Genomic DNA, 27155 nt, shown 5'->3' with positions numbered 1-27155 from the left:
GAATATTCAGACATTGGCTGCCTCCACTGGCTGCCTGTAAAGTTCACAATTGATTTTAAGGTTCTCCTGTGTGTCTCCTTATCTACCCTCAGGTCCCTCAGGTCAGCTGACCTGGGGCTCCTGGCTGTCCCACGCTCCAGACTTAAGCTCAGGGGTGATCGTGCCTGTGGATCAGCATCCACCTCCCAATCAGATCCACCCCCTTCACCTACTCTTTACTCCAGGCTCAAAACCTACTTTTATTCATTAGCGTTTGAGTCCCCCTGATGTGGCTCTCTCTGACGTGTGCCTGTGTGTGTGTGTTGTGTCTCTAAATGTCTGAGCCGTGTACCTGACAGTTATGTTGCCTCTGTTACCTCTGTTGCCTATGTGCACTTGGTCAATGTGAGTTGTTTTTAAATGTAATTATGGTATCGTTAAAGGAGGATTTATAGGAGCTCAAAATTAGGCAGTTTAAGACTTCATACAAAATTTGGCCAACAGAAACGAGTGATGTGACTAATAGAAAATCTTCGCAAAGCTCCAGGAATGCCGCATTTACCAGCCAGTGTGTTGCCAGGGATGGATGGCCTGGGGGAAGGAGGTTTGCTGGTGGAGGATGAAGAACAACAGACTTTCAGGTTCGTTGCCAGGCGTTGGCAAGCTAACGACTATAAGGACTGTGTCTCTTAAACTCCAAAAGTGCAGCTGCAGGCTACGTAGTAAACTACGCTGTGTCGTCTTTGAGGTGTTGTTTTATTTTTCTTTGGACTTGTGATAGTATGTGGAGACACGGAGGGGAAATCCCTGCTGTTTATTCTGGCATCATGTTAGCTAAAATCTTGGTGACATTCTTATGTAAACAATATCAAGGTCAGCAAAATGATCGAGGTCACGTCCATATATCGTACTGTAAGTCATTAATGTTATTATCATAAATTATCAATCACCTTTTAAAAAAAGTTATGTTACCTCTCTCAGTGCGGCCACAAAAAGAAAAAATCTGTTGATTTGTTATAGAAAAATCTGCAGAGTGTAAAGTTTCAAAAATGCTGTTCCCTTTATTTGTTTGAGAGAAATGGACTATTAAGGAAACAACAAACAATGTAAATGATTCTTTTCTTAAGCGACTGATTTGCAGATTTTTTTTATTATCATCAATAATTAAAATGTCCATCACAAGCAAAACAGTTGCTGATTCATTATCTGTCAGTTGACAAATCAGTTATTAGCACGATCATTTTAGCTTTTTGTTTGCTGTTCTTTCACTCGAAGATTAAAACTAAATGCTAGATTGAGATGTCCTGGATGGGTAAATATGTGTTTTAAGAAATCAGCTTATTCTTCTTATTCTGCGTGCTAAACACAAAAACATTTGAAATCCACTCTGCAGCACCACAAATCATGACCTGCTGCTGTCTGCATGAACGGAGCTAATTAAAATGAGGCATTTGAGTGCAATGTATAAAGATTAGGAAAAAAAAGTTAAGGAAGGTGACATACAAAATGAGAAGACAGAGACGGGGCTAAACTTACGGGATATGAGGTCGAAGCTTCTCTTCTCTTCAGGATTGTGTTTCACCTGGCAGGTGAGCAGGTTGAGTTTAGCTGGCGGCCGGTTAGCCTGTCAGACAGACAGAGATGGAGAGCAGAGAGGGAGGGAGGGTAACAACAACAACATAAATGAGGGGGAGTGTTGTCTTTAACCATATCTGCCTGCTGCTGCAGCCAAATGAAACATCTGATAAGCTGCTATGTGTGAGACAAGCTGCGTTACTGAGAGGAGCTGACCGGGCCACAGCTAGATCTTTATATGGGAACAAACAGAGTTCAAGTTAAAAGAGGCTCAGCTGAGGCGGCGCCGTGAGGAGAATGTTAACTCAGCCTGTGCTTTCTGCTGCTTTCTTAACGGGTGAAGATAATGACTGGCTCGGGAGACGGACAATGAAACTTTAACGTGTGTGACTAAGTGAAGCATGCATATGTGCATCTCAATTGTTTTAACCAGCACAAACATACACACTGTCTATGTGTGACTGTTTACTTACTGTGCCGTGTGAGATGGTGAGGTATCCGTTCTTCGCTGTGCATTTTCTCTTCTGCCACACTTTCCTCAGCCTGTGACACACAGAAGACAGTGGTTAGTAAGTCTCACACACACACACACACACACACACACACACACACACACACACTGAACTCAAAGAGCAGAAACTTGTGATGAAATATTTAATATGATCATGTTATAATACAGAATATATGCATTAGGTATGACACACAGGCTGAGCAGTGTATTCATATTTATGATAAAACTAGAGCTGTCAAAATAACACGTTAACTTCAATTAATTAATTACAAAAAAAAATGAACGCTGATTAATCCCGTTCCTTGGTGCGTCATTGAAGGCCACAGTGGCTTTGTCAGAGATGGAGCTGCCTGGCCCTGTGAATGGAATGGAACTGTTGCAGTTTCCACGGTTAATTTTTAATCACGTCGGAGTACTTCAAGCCTGAAATATCACTTAAACACATAGCAATTAGGAGCGAACATGGATGTCTGAGCTGGCACAACCTCTGATGCTAGCGCTAGCAGCCAACCTCGTCAAGCTACACTCGACCAGGTATTAAGACACAAGTTTGTGATCAACGAACTAACTCCCTTGCAAAATGGATCGCAGTGGACTGCAGACCAGTTTCAGTGGTAGAGGACAGATTGACATTTGTGTCCAAAATCCAGCAGCTTTACTACAACACATCTGACAGCATTAAATACTTTCACAGCAAAAATTGATGTGTGTGATTAATTCAGATTTATTAATCATAAAGTTCCACAGCTAAGACAATAGCTCATTAATTGATGAGCTGATCCATAGAACATGAATCTGCAACAATTTTGATAATTGTTTAATAGTTTGAAGGAGCAGTGTTTAAAATTTAGGGGGATTTAGTGGCATCTAGTGGTGAGAATTGCATATTGCAACCAGCTGAAACTTCTCCAGGTTAGAATTCCTTCAGTGTTCATCGTTCAGGAGGTTTTTACCAGGAGTTGAATTATCCACAGAGGTCTCTTCCTCTCCAAATCAAACAGACGAGGTGATTTAAACTGGTAAAAACACTGAATTAAGCAGTTTCATGTTAAAAAAAAATCAGTGTTTTTCAGCTGCTGCTCATCACAGAGGGGCTGCAAAATACAGTGGCCAATACAATAACACGAATGGTTCTATCAAGAGGCAGTGTTTGCTTTGTCCATTGTGGGCTGCTGTAGAAACATGGCGGTGCAACATGGCCATCTCCGTAGACGAGGATCCCCACCCTATGTAGATATAACCAACTCAATAGAAGGTTACATAAGCATTACGGTTCTTATTTTCAGGTGATTATACACTAAAGAAAACACTTAATATATATATATAAATATATATATATATATATATATATATATATATATATATACACAGTACAGGCCAAAAGTTTGGACACACCTTCTCATTCAATGCGTTTTCTTTATTTTCATGACTATTTACATTGTAGATTCTCACTGAAGGCATCAAAACTATGAATGAACTATGAATTCTAGTTTCTTCAAAATAGCCACCCTTTGCTCTGATTACTGCTTTGCACACTCTTGGCATTCTCTCCATGAGCTTCAAGAGGTAGTCACCTGAAATGGTTTTCCAACAGTCTTGAAGGAGTTCCCAGAGGTGTTTAGCACTTGTTGGCCCCTTTGCCTTCACTCTGCGGTCCAGCTCACCCCAAACCATCTCGATTGGGTTCAGGTCTGGTGACTGTGGAGGCCAGGTCATCTGCCGCAGCACTCCATCACTCTCCTTCTTGGTCAAATAGCCCTTACACAGCCTGGAGGTGTGTTTGGGGTCATTGTCCTGTTGAAAAATAAATGATCGTCCAACTAAACGCAAACCGGATGGGATGGCATGTCGCTGCAGGATGCTGTGGTAGCCATGCTGGTTCAGCGTGCCTTCAATTTTGAATAAATCCCCAACAGTGTCACCAGCAAAACACCCCCACACCATCACACCTCCTCCTCCATGCTTCACAGTGGGAACCAGGCATGTGGAATCCATCCGTTCACCTTTTCTGCGTCTCACAAAGACACGGTTGGAACCAAAGATCTCAAATTTGGACTCATCAGACCAAAGCACAGATTTCCACTGGTCTAATGTCCATTCCTTGTGTTTCTTGGCCCAAACAAATCTCTTCTGCTTGTTGCCTCTCCTTAGCAGTGGTTTCCTAGCAGCTATTTGACCATGAAGGCCTGATTCGCAGTCTCCTCTTAACAGTTGTTCTAGAGATGGGTCTGCTGCTAGAACTCTGTGTGGCATTCATCTGGTCTCTGATCTGAGCTGCTGTTAACTTGCGATTTCTGAGGCTGGTGACTCGGATGAACTTATCCTCAGAAGCAGAGGTGACTCTTGGTCTTCCTTTCCTGGGTCGGTCCTCATGTGTGCCAGTTTCGTTGTAGTGCTTGATGGTTTTTGCGACTCCACTTGGGGACACATTTAAAGTTTTTGCAATTTTCCGGACTGACTGGCCTTCATTTCTTAAAGTAATGATGGCCACTCGTTTTTCTTTAGTTAGCTGATTGGTTCTTGCCATAATATGAATTTTAACAGTTGTCCAATAGGGCTGTCGGCTGTGTATTAACCTGACTTCTGCACAACACAACTGATGGTCCCAACCCCATTGATAAAGCAAGAAATTCCACTAATTAACCCTGATAAGGCACACCTGTGAAGTGGAAACCATTTCAGGTGACTACCTCTTGAAGCTCATCGAGAGAATGCCAAGAGTGTGCAAAGCAGTAATCAGAGCAAAGGGTGGCTATTTTGAAGAAACTAAAATATAAAACATGTTTTCAGTTATTTCACCTTTTTTTGTTAAGTACATAACTCCACATGTGTTCATTCATAGTTTTGATGCCTTCAGTGAGAATCTACAATGTAAATAGTCATGAAAATAAAGAAAACGCATTGAATGAGAAGGTGTGTCCAAACTTTTGGCCTGTACTGTATATTACATTCCATTTCTGCCAGTATATCCCCCTCAATCCTACACACTGGACCTTCAAGCCATTTTTCAGTTAAGAACACCAATCACACTCTCCAAGAAGCACTCTCCTTCTTTTCTGTTTTAAATCATTGTAAACTTAAAGTCTTTGGGATTTGAAGATGTCCTCTTGGGCTCTGGTAAATTGTGATGGGCACTTCACTATTTTGTGACATTTTACAAATGAATTCAAGTGATTGAACGAGAAAATTATGAACAGTTTAATTTGTAATGAAAATAATTTTACATTTGAAATATGCTTAAATCTTCAGTTGGGTTTTTTGTATGAAAAATCTTATCTTAATATATTTATTACAAATTTAAAACTCAGCAAAAAACAGTGTTCAATAAACTAATATTTATTTCACATACAGCACCACAACTCATCTTCTAAAGATATTTCAAAAACTCACCCATCACTTTTCTTGTAAAGGTACCCGCTGCGCTCTGTGCCATGCTCCTTGTTACCCTGTGGCTGGTGCAGGCTGTAGGTGGTGCTCTGCCGCACTTGTGAATCCTGGGAAAACACACACACAAATAGAGACAAGAAATCAGAGCCTTCACACAAATACAAAAAAAACCAGAACAAATAAAAAAGCAGGTGCTGCACGTAGGATTTGCCAATTCAAATTGCTGTCAAGTGGGAGCCACCGAAGCATTAAATGGCTCAGATTTACGCTCTGATTCTGAGTCTTCTGCTCCTCTGAGAATTTAGAAGCGGAGTGAAGAACAATAGAAGATTGCGGCTGAGAGCCTGAATGATTTTGTACACATGGGGATGAAAAATAAGAGGAGCTTTTACACCTCTGAATAAGAATCTGCAAAAGCAGGTGGCAAATAGCTGCCATAAGCAAGTCCGAAAGGATCATAATGCAGTTCTAACAGATTTAACCTTAGCTAGATTAAACTTAACTTGATTTTTCTTTTGGATAATTGGTTTGATTACAATGTCACAACACCTCAGTGTAAAAAATGAACAAACATAGGCCAGATTTTTGTATGAATAATGTCATTTCCTGTCTGGAAATGCCACGGCAAACAGAGAGGATGACTCCTGAAGGCCGGCACTGACGGGACTTTAATGACTTTATTGGTGTGTGCCGTTATCAGCAGACACACACACACAGCCAACAGGATAATCTCGGAGGAGCGGGAATGCAGCTCGAGCTTTTCTCATTGAAAAGTAATTTAAAATAAGAAGCACAACTAAAATGAACCAAAGCACTGAAACATGGCGATGACAAATCTGAATAAAAACATATGCTGCTGTAAAAAAAAAGCACATAAAACACTATTAATCTAACACTACAATGGAAGCAAACACCACAATGAAAACAGGATGCAAACAACCACAGTAATGTTTATTTTTCCCAAGAAATCCACTTACTCTCCTAGACTTGTTTCACAAAAGACGGAGGCAGCGAAAGAAAGAAGAGAACAATCTTTAGGTGAGACCAGGAGTGGCTGCATGTTTAATGGCTCTCTAAGCGCAGGGCTGGGATCAGTTAAGAATCGTGTCCACTCATTTAGGTGGTGGAGAAAATGCATACAAACAACATATGTACGAAACAAATGGGAAACACCTCAGCTTTTTATAACACACTGAAGATGCATTTTCACAAGAGATTTAAAGCAACTACAAGGAGTTTTCAGCTGGTTATTAAACAGGCACAGTTTAATACTGATGCCTCTATATGACCCACATAAGCAAATGAGACCATCAGGGAGAAGACTGGCTGTTTCTATAGAGTTATTTTTACTGCCTGTTACCAGGTCTGATTCCCCACAAATACAGACAAAAAGATTTATGGCACTTAGATGGAAGAGCCTACGTTTAGTTTCCCAGGCAAACTTTCGTGGTGAGTGGTACGTTAGCCAGGTAAAGGTAAGCAGGAAGCTTGTTCTTTAGAGAATCTTATTTTTGACGTTATGGCTGATAGTGGGGCAGGATCAGCAAAGAGTAAAGACCAGACCGAAGAACAGAAAAAAGATTAGAGACAGTAGTAGAGAACAGGTAAAACCTTGGTTGGTCATTCAACAGATGGAGAATATTGTGAGATTTTAAAGGATTAAGAATCGATCTGGAATTGTTCCTCTTCCTCTGAGACAGGTATGTAACCTGTCTATTTTATTCATGCTATACACCGCAAGACTTGTTTTTACATCAATATATGAATTACTGTTGGTGGCTAAAACAAAGTTTACTTAGATTCACCATCGTCATAATACAGTTAATCTAACATGGCCACTGGGGCTACCCCCTGAAAGCTAAAGATTGGAATCATCAGTCACAGACTGACTTCAGTTGACTGAGATTCCTTCAAGTGGATCGAGACAGAAGCAGCTGCCCAGAGGAAGAGAGGCTTTGCCCAGTCAGGTTCCAAAATAACATTATTTTCTGCCTTCTAATTAGAAGAGGTAAATTAACAGCTCACAGCAACTTTATACAATACAGTCTCTGGCTTTTATTTGATATATAGTGTCGGCAAAAAATGGCGTTGCACATTTCTGATCTGTCATTGGCAAAGCTGGCCCGCATTAGCTTAGGTTTACTTGGCTTGTTTGCTATATTACCTGAAAGTCCTGCTGAACCCTGTTCTAGATGGAAGAAAATGACAAATAGTTGAATATTCATATTGAACATTCATTCATTCATTTTCCATAACCACTTATCCTGTTAGGGGTCGCAGGGGGCTGGAGCCTATCCCAGATGACACTGGGTGAGAGGCAGGGTACACCCTGGACAGGTCACCAGACTATCACAGGGCTGACACATAGAGACAGACAACCATTCACGCTCACATTCACACCTACGGACAATTCAGAGTCACCAATTAACCTGCATGTCTTTGGACTGCGAAAGGAAGCTGGAGTACCTGGAGAAAACCCACACTGACACAGGGACAGCATGCAAACTCCCCCACCCCAGGGTTTGAACCAGGAACCATCTTGGTATGAGGTACAATGCTAACCACTTCCTTACCACGCCGCCGTGTTGTTTACATTTAACAGCCAAACCCGATACAACTGACATAATTCTTACTCAGGTGCAGCCGTAAGAGCCGCTAACGGATACATCACCTAATCATTATGCATACATTAGAAATAAGTTGTTTCTTTCTTTATCTGACTTTCAAAACAAATACATGTGTTAGCCAGATCGAGATCTTAATGAGGCAAGGCTGTGGTGCTCATTGAAACACTACCCATTTTGTCCACAGGGGCCGCCAAAATCAACACAAAAATAAAGCCACAGGCAGCAGTCCCGAGCTCAAGCCCTTTCTTAGCCAACTGAAGTAGCTCAAATGCCACAACACAAAATAACAGCTTCTTGTAGTTGCTTTAATCAGAAATTTGCTCTTCAGCTGATACATGGTAACATGAACCCCAACCCTGATAGAGTCCTACATTAGCGCGTGTGTCTGAGAAGAACTGAGGGTTAAAAAGTTGTGAGATTCAGGATCGTCTCTATGATTAAAGAGCAGATCTATAGGGATTAAATAGATCAAAATGTGATATTTGACTGACACTGAAGAGTCACTGAGGATCTCCAGAGCTGTGTGTGTATTTGTGTGTGTTACCTCTTTCGGCTCCACCTGTAGGGCCGACTTGAGGACGTCTCGTAACTGAGTCAGCTGTTTCCTCTCCTCATCCTGCACCTGCTTTATCTGTTGTAAAAAAGATGGAGGAAACAGGGGCGACAGAACAGAGAGGAAACACATGATGATGTAGAAATGATATAAACGTCAAGTGAAGGAAAGACGACACCAGAGTAGTTGGTTTTCTCACCGTGTGCAGATCTGTGGCCAGTTTCTCTATGGAAGGTTTCAGGTTGTCTACAGCTTTCAGACCATCCTGGAAGAAACTGAGCAGCAAGCATATGAATTTACCATAGCATTAAAAAAGACCTGCCACTTGCATTTATATCTGAGGGCCTTAAATTGTACAAACTAACAATTTCCAGGTCGAATACATCACCAGATAATCACAAATCAAAAGTAAAACACTGCTCTGAACAAAATTCCCCGCAGGATTCGGTTGTCTTACTTGCACTGTGCGTGGAAGTACTTGATGAGGTTCTGCAGCAGGTCCACCCCCTTCTTGATTTTGATCTCATTGACTTTGAGCAGATACTGTAAACATAATGAATACAGATTCAGTCAGGCACGAGGAGGCAGGGTTCAGTCTGAGGGGAAAGGCAACTCGGGCTCCATCTCAAACATACACGTCCCTTTCATCTCATCTCCAGACGCTTCAAAGTAAAAGTCTTCATCTTTCAAGTAAAACATCAAAGAGGTGCAGACGGCACAAACATACTAAATGTAACCTAAAACTTGTATTCCAGAATGTTTTACACACACTCTGAAATAACTGTTGACAGAGCTTTGCAGGACCTAGTCAGTAAAAAGGTTATTTTTCCAAACCTCTACTACCATTCGACGCACTGTCAACTGTCTGCAGGCGTTTTCAGACAGTAGGAGCTCCATTTCTAACATTTAATGGTGCATTTTTTAATTAACATATTTAAACAAACTGTGTATGACTCCCAGTCATTAGTGAGACTGACCTCACACATCTGCAGCTGGAAAAATCTCCTCTCCTTCTCCATCTCCTCGGCGATTTCCGCCCCACTGATTTCCGTCCTGATCATCCCGTGCTGCCTCGCGTGCTCCTTCTTCTCCTTCTCTATCTTGGTGCTGGCAGGAAGTGACATCACAGAGGTCAGAGAGCACACAGCACACCGTAAACACAAGGGGAAAAAGGTGAGGTGTGTAAAATCAGCCCTGATGCTGCGGCAGATAAAGGGGTGAAATCTATGCTGAAATGGTTCTGGGTTAGAGATGGTTATTTTTACCTGTAAGGTTAGAAATGACTGGGATTTGGAAGTTTATGGTGTAATAGTGATGTTAGTGTGTCTGCATAGGTTCATCCAAACCAGGGGTGTCAAATTCATTATAGTTCATGGGCCACATACAACCCAATTTGATCTTAGATGGGCCAGGCCAATTAAACCATCGCACAATAACCTATTAGTACCATCAGCTCCAGTATTTTCCCTTTTTGTCTAAAGATTTACAAGGACATTCTGTAGACATTCATCCATTTACAAAACAGATGAACAGCCTGAGATGCCTTCAAAAAAATAAAGTACAATTTCAACAGTATGTCTCAGTTCTTCCGCATTCAGTCAGTCTACAACTCACTGTCATTACACATGCTTTTATCCATACATTTCCTGATACAGATTCTTCTGAATTGACGCTGCTGATTGACTATTTTGCACACCGTTCAACATCTTTAAACATAGTCACATCAAGTATTAATTGTTATATCAGGGAACTGTATCCTGGTCAAGGTGGAAAAGCCTCTAAAGCAGAATTTTGCATGAAGTATGCATTGTTTAACTTGCTCCTGAAACCTGGCACCTCTTAGTCTAGTCATCTAGTGGGCCAGATTGGACCCTTTGGTGGGCTGGTTCTTGCCCATGGGCGATATGTTTGACACCCCTGATCTAAGCCATCCAGGTAAAGGTAGTAAGCAGTCTTCAAACTTCAACATGAAGGCATGTGATTCGCTCTTTTAGGTTCTGTTGTTGGGTGAGGTAACCTTGGCATTTAACTCAGTAGGGAAACAACTAGGGATGTGTCGAGCCGATATTAAGTATCAGTATCAGTATCAGTCCAAACCTGGCTAAATCACTAGATAAGATATCAGGAAAAAAAGGACAGCATCGGACATGAAAGCATGGTACTGAGCCATCCCTATGTTTTCCATTGGCTTCCCTTTCCCCAGACAACAGAACTAAAGAAGCCATTCAGATGCAGAGTGACACTCATGTCCACTTTTACAATGTGCTGAAATAAATTCACTAAATTTGCACATCTGGCTAACTGCACTGCTGCTGCACTGATTCCACTTAAGTAGTAAGGAAAAAAAGAGATCTATGCTGTTTGAACTTCTTAAATTGTCAAGTGGGGAGTTAAACTGCACTAAGCTCATCAGAGAATTTGGCAGATTTCCAAAAAACACTTGTTTCTTGTTGATTCTCATTGAAGACGGCAACTGGAAATGGTACATAAAGCAGAACAAATTAGGAAGCAGATGTCAGCCAGAGGAAATTACCTAACTCAGCTGTTACTGACCAGTATAATTATTTAAAGTAATTTGTTTATGTGTAGATATCATTATGCAGACATTAATGGATTAAGGTTAGGTATGGATTTAGGGTTTTAAAATGGAAGGGCATGAGCAAATAAGATTAGCAGCTAAAGATTCTGATTACATTCTACTGTACCTGACAGTCAGCACTCAGGGTTGATTTTGCACAAAGACCAATATAAACTGCATACAGTAGCTCTAACAGGCAATCAGAAAAACACACACACGCAACGGAGGGGGAGGCACCAGACCATGCAACAGGGCATTCTTTTCCATATGCTGTTTTTATTTCTGACAGCATATTCCCTACAAAAAGGATGCAGCAGTTTGTTCCCTCTCGGAGAGACGGGGTGAGGGTGTCGGTGTCCGCAAGCCGTTCTAGGGCTGTTGAGCTTGGTTCATGTGCATCAAGACAGACTCGACTCCCTCATGTTCAACTGTGTTATCTGTTTGACCTGCAGGTAGGCTCAGTATAATATATGACGGAAACAAATGAATGCAAAAAGATCATTCCACAACTTTAAAGAAGAGGATTAAAGTGGTGTGACTGCATGAGCCATTTTTAAAAACACTAGTCTTCAAGGAATACGTTGACATTTTTGGGAAGTACATGTATTTGCTTTCTTGCTGAGGATTAGATAAAAGTTGTCTTTCCACTTTGGTTTTTGTATGAATGAAACAAACAAGATCTGTTGCATATTAATAAGCTGGTAGGTGGATTTTATTAGATAAACCCTGGCTTGCCGTTACCCCCTGATTTCAGTCTTTATGCTAAGCTAAGCTAACTGTTTCCTGGCTGTAGCTTCATATTTAACAAAGAAATGTGACTGGTTCTCATTTCTCATCTAACTTTTCATCCAGAAAGCAAATAAGCATATTTTCCCAAATGTCTTTCCTTCTTGCTGCACCCTTGATATCATGATTCATGATGTTGCACCACTTTAAACAGGAAGCAAAAACAAATTCTTCTTCTGTTTTATTGCCGTTGCATAATATCTAGTATCATGTGTCATTTGGCATGTGCACAAAGACCGTGTGATATGCTGCTGGGATGCTAACTTTCACTTGTTTAATGATATATAAGTTCCGACAGCCTTTAGTTTTGGTCGTAAATTTGCCATTTTGCCAGTGTGAACAAGCCAAATTTCATTTCATTAAGAGAGTACACTGCTGGCCTTTGTCAGCACATGAATCTTCAGCCCTCACAGCGTTACAGCATCATCAGGGCTGCGACTAATAGAGAGACACATGTTAGCCAGGCTGTTTGGCCACCAGCCAAACTGACAGTTGTTGAGCTGATGATCGTGCGGAGAATCCAGTCACTTTCAGTGCCGTCAGATCAGGAAGTGATTCAACACCAATTAGGAAATACAGACAGAAGACAGTGGAGATTTTGAAGATACGTTCTGTGAAAATTTAGGAACATTTTGTCTGATTTTAGTCATTTACAAACACTTCCTGATTTAACAGCATTCAAAAGTGAGACATCTCCCAACCTGGAGACTGAAAACACAATTCAAACTCGGGTTTCAGATGCAAAGAGCTTGCAAACTAGGGAATCAGAAATCAATGCTGTGTTGAGACCATTCATCTCTTTGTGTCTGTGAATATAAAAACAGCAGACAGCAGAGAGATCAGACACGATCAGAGGATCATCGGAAAAGAAGATCGGTAAGATTCGTTGGGAGGTTTTCCAATCAGGCAGAAAACTGGACTCTATTGATGGCCTCTGTCCGCCATCAATAGAGTCAAATCATAAGAATAAGTTGGGACGGTCAGCAACAGTCACATAGCATCCGGCTGAGCTCTCGATGTCAGTACAAAGCCCGTACTGTCTGATCGAAACGGTTTGGAGAGAAGATGTTATTACCCTTTCAGTAAAGAATGTCCTTTGCAGCTTGTAAAATATATGAAAGTGCTATAAAAATCCATGTGTTCTTTGCATGCACGATCACAATGGTGTGTCAGAGGAAATGGTGTCTCAGTGTGGAGGTGGAGAGGTGATGGTGGAGGCTGGTTATTCACATTATCAGGGTAGTGTTGACAGATTATCACAGGGGGGAGGTTAGAGGGGGAGAGCGGTTAGTCAAGACAAGTCAGACAGAGACATGACACATTCATTTTAACATAACCGGCACATGTGTAGCAAGTTGAGACTTGTTTGAACTGATCAATTTAAACTCAGGATGACTGTGTATTCACACGGTTTTAAGCACTGGGTCAACATGTTGCACAATTTTAATGAATTAAAGTGGAAACAGACAACTTTCAAACTTTTACCTGCTTAGTGTTCCATTATTATGTGCGCCACTGTCACAAAGACCAGATTGCTTTCTGTTTTTGTTAGAGCCTAACATCTGCTAACAATACAGGACACACTGCATTTTGTTGTCTACAGTTACTTCGGTTGTTCCACCATGCACCATTTCCGCTACTGAGGACAGTAACTGCAAAGAACCTTCACTGGTACTGTAGCCAAGGAGTTAGAGTTATGCCTAAACTTATCAAAAGGCTTGGGCAAGATCTATATTTTCATAACTTCCTTAAATGTCACTGGGGTATACGGTGTATGATGGTATTTGTGTCTCACCAAAACTCTTTTAGTTAGCCTTGTGACTCATCTAGTTCAGTGGATCCCAACTGGTCCAGCCACGGGATACATATTTCTCCTTAGTCATTAGTTCACGGTCCACATAGTTTAATATATTCAGCGTCATACTTGCGATTAGCCATGTCATTAAGCTAATTTGCTGTCCCTCTCGAATAGTTGCCGGTTAGTCATTCTACAGTGGGAAAACGGCACTTCAAAATAAAAGCTTTGCAACGCAAATTCTGTGTACCTCAAAATAAAGTGTTTTTATTAACATGACATGTTTTCAGTTCACTTGCAGTCTATTCACAACGAACCCGCGACCCACCAGTTGGGAACCACTGGTCTAGTTAGTTAGTCCACCGATCCAACAATCACAGACTCTGGTTTCGTCGATATAATCCCTTAATTCAACGAGTTAAATGTAAAATTATGTTGTTGTTTTTCCCGTGGACTCTCTCTGCCGTTGCTGGTTGACTGTTTACAGTCCTGTAACGTTATCCCCACCACTCGCATTCACCATATTCGTCATTTCTGCTCCCTGTTCCACCAGTAGAGACTGACCACTGGTGGCGCACGATGTGCACTATAAAACATTGCCTCAATACAGCATCTCTGTGTCAGTTTAATAGAAAGATGAGTGTCATACCGTGGGGATTTCTAAATACCCTGTCATACTGTACTATGGAGATACCGCCCAAGCCTACTTAAAGAAGTAGTAAAATAATTAATAAAAGGCTTCTTAGTCTGAAACAAAATGACAACACACTGTAAATGGCAGCACATTACAGCCTTACGCCTTCCATTCTTAACTTTCACAATCAGTTTACATGGACAGTTTAATTCCACTTTCAATCGGAATGAACAGCCATTCCGATTGAAAAATGGTCATTCCGATTGAAAATTAAATCCGATTAAAGGGGGTGGTTTATTCCGTTTGTCATTCCGAATGAAAGAGTTTTGTGTGCATGTATACACTCATTCCTCTTTAAGTTCATTCCGGTCTTTCTGCGCATGCTCGTTTCCTTGCCCTTCTGGTGCGATGACGTATATAGCGCGCATAGCAACGGGCTGCATAGCAACGGGCTGAGCTAGAGCAGTTGGACTCGTTGCACTCACCAGTTTCCATTTGCCACAGCACGGTCTTCTGCCTCCCTTCTCCTGCTCAACAGATGAAGCATTAGCAGAACAAGGTTGTTGTCGTACTGCTGCTTTAAGAATATTAGCAAAACACCCCCGAAAAAGGCACTAATAACGGCGTCGTCAAGCATCTTGTTATCCGGAGTGAGGACTACAGTGTTTTCTTCCGGTAAACGTAAACACGTAACATCCGCCCCACCGCCTATCCAATCAGAAACCTTCCCTGACCCAAACCTTGCGCAGACCTGAATAAAGGCGATTGAACTGATCTCCCATGTAAACCCTCATGCGGAATGAATATTTCCCATGTAAACTACCTGGAAACACTTTAATTCCTAATGATTTCATTCAGATTCATTTCATTCCGAATGAGAAGCCATCATGTAACCGTAGCCAGTACAGGCCCTGAGGCCAGTTGTACAAAACACTAAGCTAAGATTTGCCGTAAGGTCCTAGTTAAAGTTTTCTAAAAATAAAATTGGTTGCACAAAACACCCTGAAGTGTTCTCCCTAAGGTGTCCTTAAAATGGTTGTAAGGTATTTATTGGTTTTCTCCTTGTCTTGGTCTTTTACTTAAGGAATCCCTGGACCATTGCACATGACCTTAGCAACCAAAGCAAGGTAAAAAAAAAAAACTTGACATACCTCTGACTATCTTAATGGCATCATGACTGAGTTTATGTGAATTCATGATAAAAACTAACACACCCCGAGAAGAGTGGAGAACCCAATGGATACACTTTTGATTTTACTGTATAGATTTGACTGAATTAATATTTGTTGCTTCTTGCAACAATGGTTTTCTTGTGTATTCCTCCATAAGTATAATAATTTCCTCCTCCGACCAATATGGCTTTCTTGTCTTCGTCTGTCCTTTTTTCCCCCACTATCTAACTATAAGCCAACCTTGTGAGACAATAACAGGCATCACAAGTGTGAGTTCAAGCAAACAAACAATCTCCATGGAAACTTTTACCACTGAGAAATCTCCTTCAACACAGCAAATGAGTTAATGTTTCCCCTTAACTAAGGAAACCTTTTAAGGATACTCTAAAGGATACTTTCTCCTCAAGTATACTTGAGGAGAAAACTTCAGGTGTTGTACAGGTGCTGATATTTCCACTCACTGCATGAATGCTCACGTGAGAGAACTTAAATTCACTCAGAGCATTTCGCTAAGATGCAATGCAACAAAACAGCTTTCAGTAACTGCAGAAAACTTATATTGGTAACCTGGGACAGCTACCAGAAAAAACAAAAGCACTACTTCTTTTCCTGTTTTGGTTGTGCAATGGCTGACACACTTCATTTGTGGCTTCCATGAGCCTTTATTTTCCCTGGAGACTGTACCCAGTGACAGACAGAACTGCACAGTGAAAGCAAAGCTTAAAGGGAACCAATCTAAACGCAGATGGTGTTATTATTCTACAGCCACTACATTGTGCAATCAACATTTACTTCATATGTTAAAGCAAAAACTTGTCTGTTTCCACTTTAACCAACTGGTTCTGTTTATGGAAAACAGATTAAAGGATGGTGAGTAAACATATTAGGTTTCTTACACTTTTGTTTCGTAGTCCTTCCATGCTTTGTCAAAGGGCTTTTTCAGATCCTGTGAAAAAAAAAAAAATAAGGAGAAAGTTTAAATTAGTCAGGTGCTGAAATGATTAGTTGATTAACTGATTGGTCGATCAACAGAAAATTACTAAACAATTTCTGATATGTGGGGCGCCCAGTAGCTCAGCGGATAGAGCGGACGTCCCATGTGCAAAGGCAATGTCCTTGCCACAGTGGCCACAGGCTTGATTCCAGCCTGTGGCCCTTTGCTGCATGTCACGCCTTCTCGCTTAATACTGCCCTGTCTAATAAAGGCAAAAAAGCCATAAAAATTCTGATATGACAGAAAGCTCCAGAACAGCTCATAAATGGACCCCATGGTGAGACAGTTGCATCAGTTGCTGTTGACAAGGTCAAGATTGAATTTTAAATCTCAACAATTTTTCACACTAGATGAATTGTTTGAATAATTTATCAAGCTACAACATTTGCAAATTCTAGCATCACAAATGTGACAATTTGCTGCTTTTTTCAGTTTTATATTATCATTAAGCGGAATTTTAAGGTGCCACTCTGTTCTCTAGAAACTTGCGAGAGGAATCTGTCACCATTTTTTGACTTTAAAAAATAACTGGGGGGCATTTGTGCTTTATTTGACAGTGAGATAGAGAGCGATAGGAAGGGAAGTGGAGAGGGGAATACAGAATACAGCCATTTACACACACTTTATAGAACAGTGGTTTAAAACTTTTTGTGCCCAAGGCACACCAATGGGCAAGCCAAAATCTCAAGGCACACCTGTATTTATATCTGTGCATAATAGCTTTTATGATGTGTGTTATCACTCTTATCATGACATAAGGCAATAAAAATAGGAAGAAATAAGACTGTCCAATGTTCTCTTTTCTTTCGGTGGTAGGTTCTCTTTGCTGGTGCTTTGTTGTAATTTGCTCCATACAATAAAGCGATCCATTGTCCTAATCATGGCTTTCTCCTTTTAACTGTTATCATCCCTCACACTGGCTGCCAATCAGCGCTTTTGATGCGACACATATTTATAATTCTCACGTGCGAACAGCAACAAATAGGTTCCCTGTGAAGGTTTTTTAAGTTGAATTAAATCAAATGACATTTTTAGGTATAGTTTGCCTATTCAGTAGGAAATGAGGGCACAAAACATACTGATACAGTCAATTAAAAATTCATTCATAACTTTTTGTATAGGCCCAGTTGAATATTGATATTGAGAAACACTGTTATAGAGCAAACATGTATAGGAACCACGCCACTATAAGGCTGTACAGGAGTTAAAACACACACACCATTACAGCAACCTGGAATCCCAAAGATGTCACCATCATGATGTCACTGTCACTGCTTACTAACTGTCACATGCTCAGAAAAATACTTTCCTTTCTCAACCTCTAATGAGTAGCGCTACTGTGTATGTGTGTGTGTTTGTGTTTGCACGTGTGTGCTTCGTCACAATGTGAAATCAGTAAGCTGAATCATCCTCCTCGCAGATGCACAGCAGCCCACAGCTGCGTCAGCAGGGAGCTGGGCGAGGTTACCGTGGAGGGTTTTTTGGGAAGGCAGGAGCGCAGTGCAATTGTTTTTCGGCATTCTCAACGCGATCCTTCTGTTCACAGTGACAACAGGCAATGCTGATTTCTCATCGTCATGGGGTGTGCTTTCAACAGCTGCTTGAGCAACGCGCTTGATTAAACAACATCCCGAACGCTGCAATGCTGATTAAACAGCGATTATGACAAACAAAAGCAGACATTAGTGGGTGCAATTGGCCGTGTCATTCCCTTAAAAATACAATTCAACTAAATTAATTGTTGCTTGATACCACAGCCAGAACGCCAGGGAAATCCGCTCAACAGCATGCAATGATAACAAAGAATAATCAAGAGAATTATGTCACATTTATGTGCTCTTAAAAACAACAAAAAGAACCTTAAGCAGCACTAATGTCTGACTAACTGTGCATTCCTGTCCATGAATGTGAAAACACACATTTCTGTTCTGCTGGACAGACGGCTTATGGCTTTAGTGCATTGTTAGAGCTCCAGGGAGGACCGTGATCCCGCTGTTGTTGACCTCCACTTCAACAGCAGAGGAGTGGCAGGCTCAACCTGTCAACCCACAGGATCACAGAGTGGTTCACTGGACCGAGCCAAGGAGCACTCAGCCATTCAGTCAGCCAGCACAAGGGCAGAAACCACCAGAGGAAAGAGAGCATGAAAGACTATAAAAATACTGGAAGCCCGTGAAGAGAAAAAGCCGAAGCAAAAGAGGAAGCGGCTGAAAGAATGTACTGCAGGTCAAGAGAGAGCCAGAAAGAAAGGAGAGGGTGAGCGGAAGGAAATGTCAGAGCCAGAGAGAGGAGAAAAATGGTAACAATGGCTAAAAATACCAGGATCAGGCATCGCTGGGCAGGGAATGGCTGAGCAGAATAGGCCAGAGCACGGGGCAGATCACTCCCTCAGAGAGCAGTGAGCTCTGAGCGCCCTGATTCCCCGTCTGGCTGAATCCAAAGGATGAAGGAGGAATGTCATGCCCTTGTGAAGGGCCTCCATTTGCAAACTTATCACCTCTTCCTACCTACGACTACACATGTCCAGGAATAGCAGTTCCTGTTTCACATTCCTCACACCTTTCCCACTGCAGTAATGACGGTACAACCTGGTCAGCAGCAATGAAGGCAGAGTTTACTTTGGATCTGTAGTATTTTTGGATATGAGCACTTAAAAGGTCAGTTCACCAAAATTACATTAATTATTACTCTCTCACTTAATTCTGATGCTATCTAGTTAAGCAGATTTTAGGTTTCAGTTTAGTTTAGGTTTCATTTGGTTTTCCATCTGATATAGTCAAATTCCTTTGTGGTTGTGGTTTTGTGGTTACTGACTATCACAAAAAAAAACAAAAAAAAACAAAACAAAAGTAAGCAGTCAGCAAAACTGTCAATCAACTAAACAATTACTTAACTAAATATTTCCTGGCTATTATTCTGTGCAATCCACAGACCGAAGGGAGTACTCCTGTGAAGGAGTGGGAATTCTAACTGCTACAACCACGTGGCAAACAACCAGCGTTCAAGCCATCAGCTCGATGCTGAACACATAACTGAAATTACCATTCATGGAACGGAAATTAGCACTGCAACAATATTATCTTTACAAATTGTACATTTTACTTTATATGCTTGGCATTATGGCACCAGTCTTTGAAGCCAATTTTTGTAGAGTCTAAACAGGCAAATTAAAACTTATGGGTCCGTCACATGAGGCCATTGGGCCCAATAAGACTTTTTACCCATGGACTGACATTGTAAACGACACAACCCACATGAAATTATTCATTTCACTATTGGGATATGATCCATTTGGTATGATAACACTTCAAAATTCTAGAAGAATCACACGATTAAATAATTTCATCCCGTTCAAGTTAGCACAGGACTAAACCTGAAGTTAGCCGCTTGGCTGGTGGCAGTTAGTCACTTAGCTCACTGAAGTCTTCAGTGCGCTTGCTCTTTGGGCCCAATAATGCAGAAGATCTGGGTAATTTTACACCTGGGAAGTTTGACTTTTTTGGCTTCATGCACAACTGAGCAACTTTTATAGGAATGAATGGGACCCCAACTCCAACGCTGTATCCAGTTCTTTTTATACAACTACGGTTGCTGCCTTGTGACAGAGAAATCACTATCACAGCAGTGGCCTTGGTTTCAGAGCCAGATCCACCCCTTAACTCCACAACCCAAGGGGTGACGTCATAGTGGCTAAGTCCACTTCTTTTATACAGTGTATGGTTTCTGCAAAGTCATGTTACTATTACATTTTTTACATGTCTTTTTCATGCCACAAGCTTACCTTTGTCATCAGGAGTGGAGGCAAAAAACTAAGACACAGACATCTCAAAACCAAGATACCACGAGAATATTTTTGCTAAGAGTGGTCCATGGGCCAATGGCTGCCATCGGAAACATTTTGTGCAGCCTCCGAGCATGACATCAAACAAATTTGTTCTATTTTAATCATTTCAATACCTTCCCTTTCAATAGCTTATATTTAATACACTTCAAGGAGACAGTATTAAACTGCTTGAACAAGCTTCTGTTAGGTTAGGGATCAAACCTTGTAGAATATTACTGGTTGAATGGCAACTAGTGGCACATTCTGTTGTCTCGCAACAGCACTTTTCCCGTGAAGCTCTCAATGCTGTCAGCAAAACTTTGAGCACCCCTGCACAAGAAGTAAGTGAGAAAATGGGATGTTATAATCCAGCTGGACTGACCTTTAATCTACTGCTCCTGCTGTTTGTAAATCCTCTGTTCAGTAACTTTAAAAACTACTGATGCTGCTGATGTTTGAGTTGATAGCGGAGTGAGTAGTATGCAAACTAATGAGGAAAAAGCCTCGATTAGAAATCTGCTCTTATCTTAAATCTCAAACAGCGAGCTTGCGTGGGTGTTTCGGGTGTTCACGACTCACTGAGCCACAATGAGACAGGGTGCAGGCATCCCCCTCCTCACCTTCCTCACTTAGTCAAACACAGTAGACTCTGCAGCAACTTATCCAGACACTGTAACTAAATAGTGATGAGCTGATATGACTCATGGTGGGTTAGAAACACAGACCGGTCAATGAACAGAGGATGAGAGGGTCAGCTGCAGGCATGACATCATGCCGGCGTCCACTCTGAAAGTCCGCTGTTAGCAGAAAGGTCTCGTGGACTCAGCACTTTCAATTTTCCACTGAGTGTGTGTTTATCTTCAGTAAAAACACTACTGGGTCCTCCAGGGACCCCACCCCGTCATTTTACACCAGTTCTGCACCAACTGAGCTGTGTCCAGAGTTCAGACTATTTCAGTTAGATATTTCTGTCAAACAAAGAGCTTTTGATAGAGGCATTACAGAACACCTCGCCTGCTTATAAAATGCCAATTGTCCTGTGTGGTGAAAAGGCCATCGAGGTAGATGAGGTGGAAAATGGTGGATTTTTAGCTGAGTAACAGCAGTGACAGGTTGCTAGGTGGTAGCCCTCTAATCACAGAGCCATTAGTGCTGGCCTCCCTCGGGGTTGGTTCATCGCACTCATTGCCAAAGACAGCACTGGCAGAATATTAACAAGCTCCGAGGGAACAATGGCCACCTGAAAGCCATTAAATCCCGAGTTAAATCAAATGAAAGGACTGGTGGCTATTATAACTGCCACACAGCTGCAGTAATCACGGAGCACTTCAAGATAGCAGACTGCACTTTTTATGCATTCAAGTCCTTATCAAATGAGTTCAAACAATGCTGATTAAGCTCATCTCTGGTGACTTCCTCGGAAGTGATGCATTTTACATCAACTACCCAGAGCTAGAGTGGGCAGGAAGTGAGAAGAGCAAGACCATAGCAACAGAGCAGCAGCTTGGAGTACGAAAAAAATCCTAAGAAACAACTCAGAAAAGTTTATGCACTGGATGAAAGCCAAAAAAAGAACACTCTCTTGGGCTGGAGAGCTGCTGCTAGCTTATCTGCAGTCGTTCGTCACAAGCACATGCCACAGTTTTTATGTAATTACTCTCACTGCCAGAGGGGGGAGACAAAAGTTCTGCACTCCAGCTTTAAAAGTATTTTCCTAGCTGTTATGACCTGCCCTCTGTGTGCTCAGTCTTCTTGTTGTGGCCTTCCATGGGGAGATATACGTCTTCATTTTGCATTTATTTACAATTTGCTGAATGTGTTGATAGGGTTACATTTGTGGGAGGAGTTTGAGGCTCTGTTTATAGTATCAGATCCAAAAAAATGCATGTTGCGTTCAAGTGCTGGTGGTGGACGATTCTTTTTGGCCGCTTGTCTCTCTTCAGGCAATATTTAAAGTAGTATTTTTACATGTAATATTCAGTCTCATTTGGGTTTAAAGCTGGGGAAGACAGGAATCTGACAGCAGAATTTGAGATACATCCTCCTCCTTCCTAAGCCTCTCCCACCAGACGACAACAGGCATATGCACACACTTCATACAGTAACCCAGTGTTTCAGATACAGTGATTTAATGAGTCTTATTCATTTGTATTGTTGCACACAGCACATTCTCTCCACCCCTTCCTGACCCACACTCTCTCCATTTCTCACAAATGAACCTAGAATTAGCAAGCTAACATTAGCCACCCCATGGGCAGCGACACACAACACACTATGCTTCTAGGCTCCAGCTAATGTTTGCTACATTAACCTGAACATGAAGCCGCAGCTATGAGGCTTTGGCCACAGTTAGCTGAAGGCAAAACTATTAGCAACTTTTTGTCTCAATCTTTAAAACATATTTCGTTAATTGTGCGACTTTCTTTGAGACTCTCTTTTTGATAACTCTGTCTTTTTTTGGGGAGGTTGCTTTGCAGTGAAGGTAGTTGTTGCCAATGCCGGAATAGCAACTTTCTCTGCAGGATTCTCCACCAATGAATCATGCTTTCACCATCTGAAGTGACGCACATGCGCATCTGCATTTGTAGAACAGCCAATAAGAGCATTCTCTCTTAAATTACCTGTAACTGAAGTCTCCTGTCGCAGGCCAGATTTTCTAAAGCCTGAGAGGAGTTGTAGAAGTCTAGTTTTCTGTCAGACCACTTGAATTGCATTATATGCTCGAAGCATATTATGGGAGTTTTGGCCACTGACGCCAAAATGAAACTGCCTACCCCAGCTTTACTTTTGTCACATCAAGCATGTGCATTGCAAAAAACTTAAAATGTTAAAATATTTTCAGACATTTTAATTCAAAAGAAGCTTTTTCAAAAGCAAATACTATTCAATCAATAAACTCAAAGTTATAAATACATGGAGAATACTATATGTAGAATCTTGTTTGTATTTGTGGACCATGTAACAAACATTCATCATTAATATTAAGAGTAATTTCTCTCCATAGACTTCTCTGGTGTTTTAAATACACCTCCCTTCCTCTCTAATGACATCCATATCAACCCATTACTTCATCCTTCTCTCACTGCAGTCTAAACAGCCTGTCATGCAGGTCTGGACTTCTTCCTGCTTTCCCCTCTGCTAACAGGTACTTCCCCTGAGAGAGGACAGGATGAAGAGGAAAGATAATGACAGAGGAGGAGGAGGAAGATGATGAGGGGGAAGGGAGGGACAAGGGAGCACCCTTGAGCTGTGGAGGTGAGCAAGGAGGGAGGTGTAGCGGTGAATGAAGACAAGAACTAATCCATCATGTAATTTCTAGATGGCTTCCTTTACTTTCTTTCCCCACTTTTCTTCTCCTGACACTGGAGGCATAATTTCTGAGGTCTATTTACACCGCAGCATTAGTGACATTTATGTGAGTGTGTGTAGAAGTGTGTGTGTCCTGAGGTATAAAATAACCAGCAGCTCATTACCCCCCATGCCATTTTGGTAATGAGAATCATCAGAGGGCTAATGAGCAATAAGTGGGTAAGCATTACAGATGTGACTGGCTGTCACAGCCAGACTGGAGAGTGACGGGGGCGGGCGGTGGGGACAGAGTGAAGGAGACAGGGGGGAAAGAACAAGGGGGGAGAGACAGAAGTGGAGTTAAGGGAGAGACAAAGGAAGGAAATCGTGGAGGAGAAAAGCAGACACAGGCTGAAAAGAAAACACTGCACTTGAGAGACTCACAAAAGAGCAAGGGAGGAAAAAGAGGACAAACAGTTCAGAGGTCAAGAGAGAGCCAAGCGGCAGAGGGTCACGGGGACAACCGCTGTTTCTATGGCGACCAGCCTCATTAGAGAGCTGGCTTAATCGTATCATACCTCTGTGGAAACCTCAGCCAATCCTGTGCCTGGGAAGTGAAAGGTCGCAGACCGCCACGGACAGTAACGAGTGCTGATTGCATTACGGAGCTGCAGAGACTGTTAACGAGTGTCTGTCTGAGTTTGGTCTGGCTGGTGGACACACGACTGATTGGCTGACTAACAGCTGTGTGCTGAACCTTAATAATTATTTTTGGTAAAGACCGAGATGTTTCCGTAGCACCGAGTACTCATTCTCTGATCTGAAAGTTGTGGGTGTCAAATCAAAATGTTGTCAGTTTTAGGGGTACGCTGGTGGCTCATGGGTTGAAGGCACTGTTGCATATCACTCCCCATCTTTCTCTTTCCTTGTTTCCTGTGATCTCCCCACTGTCAGCTCTAAGTAAGACATAAAATACCCCAAAAATAGAGTAAGAACTGCCAGACCATTTTAAGGCAACACTTCTGTTATTTCAATAGTCTGTCATCGACTCAGTGTCTAACACATAACAGGTTCAACAGAACGGACTGCGGCCCATGGTGATACAGCAGGGAGATGATGATCACTACTCTCCACTGCATATTACACACAACATTCCCATGTGAACCAAGTTGCCTTGCAGATTCTGTCTCTATCTCTTTTTCTCATTTTCCATCCCTTTCTTTCACACTGTCTCGCTCCCCCTCCACTATATTGCTCTGTCGCTGTCCCTCTTGCTCTATTGCAGCCCACCCCCGTTCCCTCTTGAGTCAGTCAAATGCAACTCCTGCCATTTACAAACAAGAAGTGCCAGTTTCATTATAAAGAAAAGAAAAAAAAGGTGAATTGGAGAAACTGGAAAGAACCCAACCCCGATTCAAGCCCTGGTTAATATTGAGAAATTACAGTCTGGCCTGGCCCGAACCCAGCAGGTCATGTTGGGCCCAATCAGCCTCAGGCAGAGAATCAAAGATCTACTTTAAATATTGTATCAGCACTAGTGTCAAAACATTTCAAACAATAGCAAGTCCTAAGAGGGACAAGCCTTTCTAATGTAATTGAAATCTGGGTATGACTATAAGAGATACAAGTATTGGGTAACTGGCCTGTTGGTCCTCAAACATAGAGTCTTTGGGAGTCATAAATTACTGTTGGCCAACTTACCAATTCGTTGATTGGATCACAAACCCAAAAACCTCTGTGTCTCACTGGTAAATTGTTCAACCTGATACTCAATACAAAATAATATCTTGCTGAGTGACTGTGAACTCTGTACGAACACTTTCTCATGTGTTATGTTGTGTGATCGTTGGCTCACCTTGGAAAGCACATTGACTGATTTTAGACTCCTCGTTTTAACTCAAACACATCTTATGGAGTGATGACAGTTTTGTATAACTTCTATCATGTTGAGTTATTGCAGGCATCATGCCAATGCTTTGGCACTCATCGGTTAGTGAGAGGTGAAGTTTGTGTGTTTTTTTTTTTTTGTAGATTCATAAAGTCAGGTGTCTTCTGGTATCTACTCTCAACTTTAACTTTTTATGCAAACAGGGGAAAGGTGCCTGAGGCAAATCACAGCTGCTTGCTAGTAACTTTGTTAGCAAGACATGAGGACGCCAAAGCTGCTTCAAAGCAAATTTAACTTTAATACATACTGAAACTTCTTTTAAAACTTGTTGTGATCACTGATAATTCAGCACAAGTCTAAACCCTACTCATCTACTCATATAACGCTTCCTGTGCGGTAACAGAGTAACACAAAACCATGCTGTTTTGTTGCCTTACCCCTTTGACTCCTTTCAGGTCTCCTTTCAGCAGGCTGTCCAGAGGGAAGGTGATGATGTTGTTCATGTTTTGGAACTGGAGGAGGGTGAGGAGAGAGACAGATAAGAGTTGAAGGGTTACATCAGAGGATTTAAACCTGCCAGAGACTGAAAGTCAGGGGCGCCCGACGCCACTGAGATGTAATCCTTTTAGTGTGTTGTTTGTGTGAGTGTGCTGTGTGTCCAAAAGGAAAAAAGCTGAATGACAAAGGGAGGCACTAGGGTAAAAATGCATGCAAGTTTTCTTTTGTATCTTCAGTAAATGATGGTGTTAAGAGGCTGAATGAACTAAATGAGGTACAAAATTACTAGAAAATAACCATTACTAAAGCAGTGGGGGACAAGGGGTTGATTATACTTTGCTGCTGTCTCTAATGTCTAAAAGTTTGCACCCTCAGCAGGACTTGGACGTCTTTTAATCGCTAAGAAACTGAATTTTCACATCATTAAAAGACAAAAATAGATCGTTTTAGGGCATCCTTGGGTTGATAGAAAACAACATTGCTGTTCCACTTTGAATCCGCTCCAACCACTCCTGCACAAAAACAGCATATGACATGTTGAACTTTAGTCCTCCTGTAGTGCAAATTTCATTACCTGTAAGTTCTGCAATATTTTGCTGTTGTCAGTGAGTGTTAGCTTGTTCAAGCCGACGATGTCAAGCCAACAATCTAGAGAGGGAGGGATGAGCATTGTTTCTTGTATATGTTGCGTGTCTGTCTTGATTTCATTGTCCAAAAAATTGTGAAAAATACAGTACTAGTAATAATATGAGTGCTACAGATGCACTGTTGTCTAGTTCTTTCGGTCAACCGCTGCAACGTCCTACAACTAATTTAGTCTTTTCCCACAGTGTATATTTCAGCTCAAGAGGACCGAAGTTCGGTTTTTCATATGCTGTTTCATGCAATCATAGCTGGACCGCAAGTCTAAAGCCCAGTTCAGACCAAAGATCCATGACTAGACAAGTTGAAACAGGCAACTAATTGCAATGTGCCATTCTGCTACGATCTAAAAACCTGCCAGTTCACACAAGTGCAACTAGTTGAGATGGTGTATCATCTTTATGCAATAACTCTTGGTTGTTCTG

General features: G+C 41.6%; 1 protein-coding gene across 1 annotated transcript in view; it reads right to left on the bottom strand.

Moving 5' to 3' along the window:
• Positions 1-27155, bottom strand: part of asap2a (ArfGAP with SH3 domain, ankyrin repeat and PH domain 2a) — an 87210-nt gene that overhangs the window by 17366 nt on the left and 42689 nt on the right. Inside the window, exons 4-12 of the mRNA XM_049596372.1 lie at positions 26028-26102; positions 16494-16543; positions 9610-9739; positions 9090-9175; positions 8832-8907; positions 8624-8710; positions 5456-5559; positions 2028-2097; positions 1516-1603 (exon numbers count right to left, since the gene is read on the bottom strand). Of these exons, the coding sequence (XP_049452329.1) occupies positions 1516-1603; positions 2028-2097; positions 5456-5559; positions 8624-8710; positions 8832-8907; positions 9090-9175; positions 9610-9739; positions 16494-16543; positions 26028-26102 (766 nt within the window). The remainder of the gene's footprint in view (positions 1-1515; positions 1604-2027; positions 2098-5455; positions 5560-8623; positions 8711-8831; positions 8908-9089; positions 9176-9609; positions 9740-16493; positions 16544-26027; positions 26103-27155) is intronic.

The sequence above is a fragment of the Epinephelus fuscoguttatus genome, linkage group LG14, assembly GCF_011397635.1.
Source record: "Epinephelus fuscoguttatus linkage group LG14, E.fuscoguttatus.final_Chr_v1".
Classification (NCBI taxonomy): domain Eukaryota; kingdom Metazoa; phylum Chordata; class Actinopteri; order Perciformes; family Serranidae; genus Epinephelus; species Epinephelus fuscoguttatus.
This window is presented reverse-complemented; position numbering and strand designations above follow the sequence as displayed.